The 11,395-nt window shown below is 41.0% G+C and overlaps 1 protein-coding gene across 5 annotated transcripts; it reads left to right on the plus strand.

Moving 5' to 3' along the window:
* Positions 1-5,583: 5,583 nt before the first annotated feature.
* LOC122108734 (tubulin beta chain-like) lies at positions 5,584-11,102 on the plus strand. 5 transcript variants are annotated; one of them, XM_042680723.1, is made up of 5 exons: positions 5,584-5,640; positions 6,489-6,597; positions 8,066-8,068; positions 9,276-9,386; positions 10,042-11,102. In XM_042680723.1, exons 1-5 carry the CDS (start codon positions 5,584-5,586, stop codon positions 11,100-11,102), a joined length of 1,341 nt encoding a protein of 446 aa, XP_042536657.1. The 5 variants fall into 5 exon arrangements, with proteins under 5 accessions (XP_042536657.1, XP_042536656.1, XP_042536658.1 ...); XM_042680722.1 differs by lacking the exon at positions 8,066-8,068 and having other exon boundaries at positions 6,489-6,601; positions 9,250-9,386; XM_042680724.1 differs by lacking the exon at positions 8,066-8,068.
* The last annotated feature ends 293 nt before the right edge of the window (positions 11,103-11,395 follow it).

An 11,395-nucleotide genomic window follows, 5' to 3' on the forward strand; every position in this document is an offset into this window, starting at 1 on the left:
TACAGGTAGACCCATTGCAACAATGAGATGTACAAGACGTTATGTCGAAAAAGGAACTTTACAACATTGGTAGAGGGGGCGGTGAGAGGGTGGAGGGGGGCGGGTGGGGGAGATGGGAAAGGATGGGAAGGGGAAACAAAGGAGGAGGCAACAATACTTGATTAGAAATATACTCATTACCTTCCCATGTAACCCCTCTATACGGTATTTTCACAATAAAATATATGTATAGGTATTTAAAAAACAAACATAAAAATCTGAACAGACGGTGCATCCAGTGCTGTTTCTGTTAAGCATGCTGCTGCCTTCTAAAACTACAGAATTTTAAGGAATCATGGAGAAGCAGGGATCCCACTGAAAAGGAACTCTAACAAAATTAAAGCTCCTTTCTAACATTGGAATTTTAGGAAATTTCAGCCTCCTATGGGCAGATGACAGACTTACAGGAGTAAGAATGTGCATGTTCTGTGCAAATATTATATCTGTCCTTAGCCACCATCTTGTCCTCCTCCACAATGTGCTGCCTCATGTTGTTCTACATAGTTAGAAGTTCTTTGAAAGTCAGAATCCAGTAAGCCAGTGACTTTTCTAATTCCTGCATTTAAACACAAGAAAGAGGGTATAAAGAAAGTCTTCACTCTATTTGATGTTGGTATAATTTGTGGAGGGGAAGGGAAAAAACAAATCGTTTAACTAGGGATACAGCTGGCCCCATTGCAACAATGAGATGTACAAGTCTTTATGTCGAAAAACGAACTTTACAATTTTGGTGTGTGTGGGAGAGAATCAGGGGGATGAGGAGGAGAGTATGGGAAGGGATAGGAAGGGGAAACAAAGGAGGCAACAATGTTTAATAAGAAGTGTACTCGTTATCTTGCCCATGTAATTGTAAATCCTCTGTACAGTATTCACACAATAAAAAAATAAAATATAAAAAAAAGAAAGCCTTCAACTCCAGCTGCTGCTTTTCCCATACCTATAAGATAATCCTTTGATTAGACTCAAGGGGAGAAGGACCAGTCAAGGAAAGGAACCATAGGAATGAAGACCTACCTTGGTGGCCAGCCTCAAACCAAGTTGTTCTGAAAAGAACATTCCTTCCTGCTTTCCTTTTCATTGCCTCAGTATTTCTCTAATGTTTATACAATTCACTCTGATTTAAAATATAGGTCAACACCTCAATTTAGAGAACAGTGAAGTTAATATTTAGTTGAAATATATTTAATAATGCCATTTGTATTTAAAAGGTATAAATAGGTGGCATCTTCTTTTAAAAATCTGAGGAATGTAGTGCTGAAGTCGTAATCACATGCAATTTCTCTTCAACTGGCATTATTTTTGGCTAACTTTTGAAATGAAAGAGTGTAAAACTTTTTTAAAAATATAATTAGTGCAGATTTATGAGCAAAAATATTCATCTGGCTGTGGATCCATAATTTGTTGGTTTTTCTATTTTTCTTTGTGGTGGCTATCAAACAGAATTTTAGGAAAACATAGGCAAACTATCAGTAGCCATACCCTTGATGATTTGGGTTCTATTTAATTTTTTGTGCTGATCCTGGGAATTGCACTCATTGCCTGTGCACTGTCTCTAAGCTTTTACTGCTGAGGCAACTACTCTAAAACTTGGGCCATATTTCTACATCCATATTTTTAGTTGTTAATTGGAGATAAGACTCACAGACATTCTGTCATTGGGCCCAACTTCAAACCAAGGTTCCTATATCTCAGCCTCCATAATAACAAGGATTATAACCATGAGCCACTGTTAGCCACATTGTATCATTTTTTAGAAGCAGCTGTAAATAATAATAATAGAAAACTATCACTATAACTAAAGGCTCAAACCTGTAATCCCCTAGCTATTCAGAGGCTGAGATCTATAGGATCATAGTTTAAAGCTAGACTGGTCAGAAAATTCAGAGTTTTTTATTTTTTTAACCTGCTGGCCCCAGAGCTTAAATTCAGTCCTTGGCACTGTATATGAGTTGCTTTTCATTAAGTCTAGTGTTCTACATCTTGAGCCACAGTGATACTTGCAGCTTTTCCTGAGTAGTATATTAGAGGGAAGAGGTAAGGAGACTGCCCAGTCTGGCTCCAAACTACCATCTAAAAACCTAAGCCTCCAAAGTAGCAAATCAGATATTATTATTTTCAACTAAGCAGCAAAAATAAACAGACTGGAGGTATGGTTCAAGTGTTACAGTTTCAGCCTTGCATGGAAAAAGTTAAGGAAATTTAAGCCCCAGTATTGGCACATATGCACACAAAAGCATTTAGATACATACATAAACAGGGTCCTATACTCAATTCCCCGGGATGAAAAAAGATTAAATATTAAATTAAATTACAAGGACAAAAATGAGTAATTTAAACAGTTTAAAAAAAAAAAACAAAAACATGATAGCATGATAGCCATGTGCTGGTGGCTCATGCATTTAACCCTAGCTACTCAGGAGGCTGAGATCTGAGGATCATGGATCAAAGCCAGTCCACACAGGAAAAGTCCATGAGACTCTTATCTTCAATAATCCACTCAAAAACCTTGAAGTGGTGCTGTAGCTAGAGTTGTATAGTGCTAGTCTTGAGATGGAGACCATAGGTACTGAGCCCAGGCCCAGAGTTCAAGCCCATGACCAACAAAGAACAAACAAACAAATAGAAAATTAAAAAAAACTGCCATAGCTGAATTGTGACTTAGGTGTTAGAATACTTTCTTCCCATAAACGAGGTATGAGTTCAATCCCCAGTGTTGTTCATACCAAAACAACCCAATAAAAGCACACCAATAACAATTTAACAAAAAATATATCATACTTTGTAAAGAAAATTAAAACTTACAAAAATAAATGAAGTAGAGCTAACATGTGACTCATATCCTATTAAACACCAAAAAAAAAAAAAAAAAGGCGTAACTTGAGCTGAGGCTTAATAGCCTGCTAGCTTCGAAATAAAAAGAAAATACCAAAAACAAAACAACCCTCAGAGAGAGTCCACAGGCCCTGAATTCAAGCCTCTCCCAACTCCCAAAAGAAAAAAACCCTCAGGAGTTGAGTTTTTGTTCCTGCAAGCTTTGAGCAAAAAACAAAATCCAAAAATCTCATGGGCAGTGAAGTAGTGTGGCATAAATTGTAGAGCCTGCTAGTTTTGATCTAAGAAAACAAGCCAGGTTTCTCTGGCTCATGCCTGTAATACTCACTGCTCAGGAAGCTTCCCACAAAGGGAAGCCAGTCCAGGCTGAAAATTCCCCTGGTGACTGTTTTTTTCAAATTAAGTGGAAGTGGCACTGTGGCTGAAAGGGGCAGTGTGACTGCCTTATCCCTGACAGACAATACCCAGGCACTGAGTTCAATCCCCACAACCGACAAAATAAATAAATAAATACTGAGTGTGAATAGCTAGGCCCTAATAATAAAGGACATGAACTTTAAAAAGGGGGGAAGGCAAATCAAATAAATGAAAAGGTGAAAAAGGAGCATATTAAAGATTTCTAAATCATGGCTCAAAACTGCAATCTTACTTGCTCAGATTGCTGAAATCTAAGGATCGTGTTTCAAAGCCATCCTTGGAAGAAAATACAGAAGACTTAATTTACTGTGTTCAGTACTGGGGCTTGAACTTGCTATGATTTCCTTATGGCTAGAGGTCTACTTCTTCCTACCTCTTGGTGGTTAATTAGAGATCATTTTCTCATTGATTTTCTTGCCCAGATTGGCTTCCAACCATGATTCTCAGATTTCAGTCCTCCCTGTAATGCTCTTGGCTTGCTGTTGATATTCTAATCTCCTATTGACCACCGAAAAGGCAGAAGCTGAGCTGTGGCTCAACTAGTGAAACCTGCCACCATTAAGGTAAAAATAAAAAAATCCTCAAGGAGAGTCATCAGGCCTTAATTTCCAGAACCAACAAGCAGCACTCAATTTAAAAAAAAAAATTAAAAAAGAACCTCAGTCACCATTACCTGAGTTTGAGCCCTAGAAGAAGAACTACAAAAAAGAGAAACAGCCTGTAGTTTACCTGTGGTCAAATTTGTAAAGCATGGTAGTTTCAAGAGGAAAGAAAAAACTAAGAATGAAAGCTAGCCCCTAAGAACAATTGTCAAAAAAGAAATAATAAATAACCGGAAAAGGTGAAAGAAAAGGTAATTAAAGATTTGTAAATGTTGACTCACACTTATAATCCTGAGTGCTAAAGTCACTGAAGTCTGAAGATCATGGTTCAAAGCCATCATGGGCAGGGAAGTCCATGAAACTTGCTTCAGTTTGTTCAGTCGAGGGACTTAAACTTGAAGTGTTTTGCTCATGGCTAAAGCTCTACTATCTTCTGCCTATTAGTGGTTGATTGGTGGTAAGTCTCATAGACTTTGCTGCCCAGGCTGACTTTGAATAGTGATCCTCAGATTTCAAGCCTCACTGTACTGCCCTTGACTACCCATGGGACTCTTCTCTCATATTAAACACTTAAAACAAAAGGCAGAAGTTGAGCTGTGGTTCAAGTAGTAGAGCCTTCTACCTTTCAGTTAAATAAGTAAATCAATAAAACCTCAGAAAGAGAGGGGCAGAATGAGAGTGAAAGACAGGAAATCCTACACTAAACAAAAGTAGAGAAATGTAAATATCACCCGTTGTGGAAGAAATAAATTGTATTGTCAAAGCTTATAGAATTCACAAAATTTATAGTCCATGATAATGATAATTTGACTTGTGAAGGTTAAAATATGTTTGTGATTTCAACTAAATATCACTATTCCACAATTCTGTGAAATAAGAGAAATTAAGGTAATCATCTAATCTCAATAATAATAAAAACCTCAGAAAGGGTCACCAGTCCTTAATTTCAAGCCCTAAGTCACTAACATGCCCCAACTCTGACCAAAAAAAAAAAAAGACACTCTGACTAGGACCTGAGTTCTTACACTAGGAGCAGATGCCAAATGAAACAAAAAGTAGACTGTAGTAGTCCTATAGCCCAAGTAATAAAGCAAGCTACTTTTAAGAGGAAAGAAAAAGAAAACCTGAGAATGAAAGCTAGACCCTAAGCCCCTGACTCTTCCCATAATGGAAAGTGAATCAATCATGGAATCTAAGTTTGTGCTTGCTCTTGGGATCACAGCTGAAAATGTCCCTTCAGTTCTAGGCCCTCCAATCAAAAATGGAAGGCAGGCTTGTTCTGGGCTTCTGGCACACAAGGACCTTGTGTAGAGGAAGTTCCTCCTTTTCTTTCCTGGATCCCAGGGTTCAGCCTCTCTTGTGAGTCAGAGTGGGTAGTGGATGGCAGGGTGACCAGTGGATCCAAATAGAATGGGAGCTGTGCTAATGGACTTGCAGCTGGCAGCTGGATACCAGGGTAGGTGGGAACTGGTAGGGCCCTCTGATTACCCAGCAATAGGGAGATTGAGTTGGAGCACCTGCTGGCTCCACCTGTAATCAAGTCCGCCCCACCTCCTCTGCCCCTGTAACAACCAGAGGTATAAATGGGGATCTGAGTTCACTGTGTCAGATTCCTGCTTCCCAGATCTACCTGTTTGTCTCTGTGGGCACCACTGCTGAAGACACACATCCATCTGTTCTGCAGCCCTGCACCATGAGGGAGATTGTGTACATACAGGCAGGCCAGTGTGGCAACCAGATTGGCGCAAAGGTGAGCATGGCACTGGCCTAGGATCCAAGTCTCAAATTTAGGGGAAGGAGAAAAAGGATGGGGTTGGAGTGTGGAGGTGGTGGTGGTCATGGCTAGGCTGAGGTAGGTGGGGCTCCATAGTGGTCCCTAACCTTCTGCAAATGAAGCCCCCCAGATAGCTTCTCCAATTTCCCTAATTTGTGTGGCCCTGGTGGGTGTGGTTTTTAAGCAAGGCTGGGGTGGTTTCAAATCCCTTGCATGTCTTAGTCTTACCTGAGACTCAAGGCTTTGTATTTAGTTTCCTGGGAATAGACTAATGCACGTTTGGTCTGGTTTGAATGAAAGGAATGCAGTGTCTTTGAGCTGAAAGATACAGAGAATTCCCTTTGTGTCAACTGATGAGTGTCAGATAATTGAGAACAGTTCTTCTACCTTAATGCAAATTTCTCTGAGTTTCATGCTCCATCTCAGCTCCCTTAAGTTGGGTGTTTTCTAAATCATTGGTTGTCATGTATGCTCTGAGGACACTTGGGGTTCTGGAGACCCTTCTAGCTGAGTCTTCAAGTTACTGCTTTGGTAATTTCATGTCCATGGAACGCCAGTTACTCATCATAGAATACAAACAGAATATGGTACTGCATAAGATGGAATACTCATAGGAGAAACCAGATGTCTTCTATTCAGCCAGATAAAAGAGATTAACAAAACTAAAATACCACCATTTTCTGTGCTTTTTTTAATTTAGAAAATGTAATTATTTTTTACAAATATATTTGTGTCAACAGGACATGAGTTTCATAGTTACTTTAAAATGCATTTTTTGGACAGTTAACATTCTAGGTAATAATACACTTCTATTTCCATCTCAGTTTTGGGAAATGCTAAGCGATGAGCACAATATTGACTGCACTGGCAACTACTATGGCGACAGCCATTTACAGCTGCAGAGAATCGAGGTGTATTACAATGAGGCAGCTGGTAAGTTTCTTCCATCTTGTTTCCCATACCATGGCAAAATAGTTCCCAGGGGAATACTAATGAAAAGGAAGGAGTTCCTGCCTTTCTTATGGTAGTATTGTAGTTTTAATTTGGGACCTTGATCTTATAAGTCAAGTGCTGTACCCAACTGAGCCACTCCACCAGATACTTTGTTTTAATTTTTGAGTATACTCTTGTGAATTACCCCAGGAAAGCCTTATACCTGAGTTCCCCGTACCTCTACTTGCTGACTAACCACACCTGGATTATTTTTTTCCGGTCATGGAGCTTGAACTCTGGGCCCAGGCACTGTCGCTCAACTCTTCAGCTCAAGGCAAGCAGCTCTACCACGTAAGCCACAGTGTCACTTCCAGTTTTCTGGTGTTTTATTGGAGATAAGAGTCTTGCAGGCTTTTTGTGCCCTGGCTGGCTTTGAACCATGATTCTCTGATCTCAGCCTTCTGGGTAGCTAGGATTAAAGGCGTGAGCCCATTTCACATAATTAAAAATGAGACTGCCTAAATATGCATTCTAAAACAATTGATAAAATATAATCCAATGCCATTTGGTTGTGTGCTGATCATCCTAAGCTCAAGCCTGGGCACTAACTATGAGCTTCTTTTATTTTGGGTAGTTTCTTGGAGATGAGTCTCCCAGCCTTTCCTGCCCCAGCTGACTTCAATCTGCGATGCTAAGGTCTCATCTCAGATTTTTGAGTAGCTAGAATTACACCCTTATGCAACCAGAGCCCAGTTACATTGCCTCTTTAAAATACAGATTAAATTTCTAAAACAATATTTTGAAAAAGAAAATTTAAAAAATTTTAAAGAGGGATGTTCAGTCACTAATATATATGAGAATAGTCCAAATCACAAAGCATAAATAGTCTCACCCTGAAATCTATAACATTTCTGGTCTTGAGCATTTTGAATATGAATACTTAGCCAACAGTAAATTACTTTTAAGGTTTTTAAAGTAAGAAAACATTCTTGTGATGTAGAAAAAATCAATACTAATTTGTAAACATGGCTTTTAAATGATTCATATTGTCTTTCCTAACATAAACAGCCTAATTGAAGTCTACAGAGTAGATTTTCAGTTTTTGTAACTGTCAATGTAAAGTTCATTTAATTTTATATTGAGTTTCCATTCTACATTATTGTATACAAACAGAATCATGGATAATTGGCTTTCCTGTGTATTAATCCAATGAACAAGTACAAACAAAATTCCAAAGCTATTTAATTTATGTGAGTTTTATAGATCTACATTTTGGGATGTCCTCACCTTGGTATTTTGTGTTAATATTGTTGAAGTAACATACAAGGTTTTAATCTTCTGATTCCTTGGTTGAGAGTGGTTGGGTTGGATTGTGTCACTCCTATGAACAGAATTTTAGGTTGTGTCTTTATTAGATCCTGTATATCCAGCAGGATGGTCAGTTTTCTTCATGTGAATGTTTAGGAAGGGGGTATTCTAAAACTGGTGTTTACATCATGTTAACTGCTTTCCCTTGGGCCAAATCATGTTAAATGGGAAATTGCAAGTCATTGCCCAAGGTTGCTCTGAGTATTTGAATAAAGGGTATGTGCTATTTGATAACCATTATTGAAACATTGTAAGACAAGAAATATATATATTGTATATATGTTTTCTCCAGGAAAGCCTTACACTTGAATTCCCTTACATCTACTTGGTGAATAGCCATACCTGGCTTTTTTTGGCCCGGGGGGGGGGGGGGGGCGGGGTCGGTCATGTGGCTTGGACTCTGGGCCTAGGCACTGTCTGTCAACTCTTCAGTTCAAGGCAAGCAGCTCTACCTCTCGAACCACAGTGCCATTTCTGGTTTTCTGTTAGTTTATTAGAGATAAGAGTCTTAAGGACATTTCCTGCCCCAGCTGGCTTTGAATAGTCATCCTCTGATCTCAGCCTCCAGAGTAGCTAGGATTACAGGCATGAACCTGGTTCATTTCTTGAGAAAGGTAATTGGGGAAGGGAAGGGATAGTGGGAGAACAACAAAGGAGGGGGTAACAATTTTTGACAAGAAACGTTCTCATTTCCTTACTCATGTAACCAACTCCTCTATATAGCACCTTTACAATAAAATAAAATTAACAAAAAAGAGGAAGTTTCTTGCTGATAGGCACTGGTGACTCATTCCTGTAATGCTGGCTACTTAGGAGGCTAAGAACTGAGGATCATGGTTCAAATCTTGCCTGAGCAGGAAAGTCCCTGAGACTCTTATCTCCAATAAGAAAACTGAAAGTGGGGTTGTGGCTCAAGTGATAGAGTGCTAGCCTTGAGCTGGAGAGCTGAGGGACAGTGTCCAGGCCCAGAGTTCAAGCCCCACGATGAACCAAAAATAAAAAGGTGTTGTCACCTTTCTTTTGCACCATTAGACTCAAAGCCTGATGCTCATCTTTGCCTCCTGTGTAGCTGAGATTTCAGCCACCATGCCCAAAGCAAAGGAATGAATATTCATGGAAATAGACAACTGCAAACATCCTTAAAGTTGCTGAAGCCTCTTGCATGGGGATTCATGCTCAAGATATCTTTTCTGTTTCCATGTCTTAAATGCTGTAATTTTTGTAATGAATGCTGAGAGTCACTTAGAATCATAAGCTCTGCCCTAAGTTCCTTGTCAAGTATAGGCCTAAGTCAACTCTTTTTCTCACAGGCAACAAATATGTTCCTCGGGCCATCATGGTGGACCTAGAGCCTGGCACCTTAGACTCAGTAAGATCGGGACCATTTGGCCAGAGCTTTAGGCCAGACAACTTCATATTTGGTATGTCATCATGGTCCATGGGTCCTAACATCCAGGCACTCCAGTGCTGGGCTGAGCCTTTATCCACCTAGATATTCTCCTCAGCTAACCCACCTATTCCAGTCCACGGGAGTCATGCCCCTGGCCACTCAGACAGCTCAGATCAGTGCAACTCTGTAAGTTCTCCATGACAAAGAAGCCTCTGAAGGGAAAGAGCAGCAAGCAGAGAAAGCCACCAACAAGGTTTCAGCACTGCTGGTCATTTTAAAGGCCTGGCAATAACAGAACCACTTCAGGACACCAGAAATCAAAGCACAGCTATGTGTGAGCAAGGAGCAGACAAGTGATTGCAGTTTAGCTTCCCTCTGACCACACTGTGCTTCTGTCCCTGTTGTGAAAGTAATTACATTTCCAGTATTGAGGCAGGCTCAGTTCTTCATTTCTAGAAGTACTTGATTTGGGTTAAAATGTATTTTCCTCCACACTCTCTACTTTTCTTTAGAACCTGGGTGATTTGTAGGGTCCCAGATACATTGAAAACATTTCCTTTATTTCACCATAGTGTATCTAAAATAATAGCAAAGGTTGGCTCACAACACTCCTTTGTCTTCACAATAGGACAGGCACAGTCATTATTCTTGGAGTCTGTGTCTCATCATGTCTTTATGTCTGATAGGCCAGAGCGGGGCAGGCAATAACTGGGCAAAAGGCCACTACACGGAGGGAGCCGAGCTGTTAGAATCGGTGCTGGATGTGGTACGACGGGAGTCAGAAAGGTGTGACTGTCTCCAGGGTTTCCAGCTGGCTCACTCCCTGGAAGGTGGCACTGGATCAGGCATGGGCACCCTGATTCTCAACAAGATCCGAGAGGAGTATCCAGACCGCATCATGAACACCTTCAGCATAATGCCCTCCCCCAAGGTTTCAGACACCGTGGTAGAACCTTACAATGCGATCTTGTCTATCCACCAGTTGGTGGAAAATGCAGATGAAACTTTCTGCATCGACAATGAGGCCCTGTATGACATCTGCTTCCGCACCCTGAAGCTGCCCACACCCACCTATGGAGACCTGAACCACCTGGTGTCAGCCACCATGAGTGGAGTCACCACCTGCCTGCGCTTCCCCGGCCAGCTGAATGCAGATCTGCGCAAGCTGGCCGTGAATATGGTGCCCTTCCCCCGCCTACACTTCTTCATGCCTGGCTTTGCACCCTTGACCAGCCGGGCCAGCCAGCAGTACCATGTTCTCTCAGTGCCCCAGCTCACCCAGCAGATGTTTGATGCCAAGAACATGATGGTCGCCTGTGATCCCCGCCATGGTCGTTACCTGACAGCAGCTGCCATCTTCCGAGGCCGCATGTCCATGAAGGAGGTGGATGAGCAGATGCTCAACATGCAGAACAAGAACAGCAGCTACTTTGCAGACTGGATTCCCAACAATGTGAAGACAGCTGTATGTGACATCCCCCCGCGTGGCCTTACGATGTCGGCCACCTTCATCGGCAACAACACAGCCATCCAAGAACCCTTCAAGCGCACCTCAGAGCAGTTCAGTGCCATGTTCCGGCGCAAGGCATTCTTGCACTGGTACACGGGAGAAGGCATGGATGAGATGGAGTTCACTGAGGCTGAGAGCAATATCAACGACCTGGTGTCCGAGTACCAGCAGTACCAAGATGCCACTGCTGATGAACAGGGGGAATTTGAAGAAGACTTGGTGGAGGAAGAAGTTTAAGACTTCCCATTGGTAGCAGTGCAACAGGACTGTCAGAACCTGCCTACTACTTCTCAAATGAATGGTGCTTTCCTGAGATCCTGTTGTCATGCATTGAGGTCCCTGCTGTGTATCATCATGCACAGCCTTTCCGGTCAGGAACTAACTGATGGTGAATGTAAAAATGCAGATTTCTTTTAAATAGTATTATTTTAAAGCCCTATTTATATAAATAAAGAAGTATACATTTTGTACTCTTGAGTCCTTATTCTTTAGAATCCCTTTTATTCTTTCAATATATTTGAAATATAAAG

This window comes from Dipodomys spectabilis, unplaced genomic scaffold (genome assembly GCF_019054845.1).
Source record: "Dipodomys spectabilis isolate Male_0828 unplaced genomic scaffold, ASM1905484v1 ptg000065l, whole genome shotgun sequence".
NCBI classification, from domain to species: Eukaryota; Metazoa; Chordata; class Mammalia; order Rodentia; family Heteromyidae; genus Dipodomys; species Dipodomys spectabilis.

Bases quoted from the DNA above. Each gene is read 5' to 3' on its own strand.
- LOC122108734 (XM_042680722.1), top strand. From the start codon at position 5,584: ATGAGGGAGATTGTGTACATACAGGCAGGCCAGTGTGGCAACCAGATT. The intron at 6,602-9,249 runs GTTTCTTCCATC...TGTCAAGTATAG, and splicing joins TACAATGAGGCAGCTGGTAA to GCCTAAGTCAACTCTTTTTC. The intron at 9,387-10,041 runs GTATGTCATCAT...TATGTCTGATAG, and splicing joins GCCAGACAACTTCATATTTG to GCCAGAGCGGGGCAGGCAAT.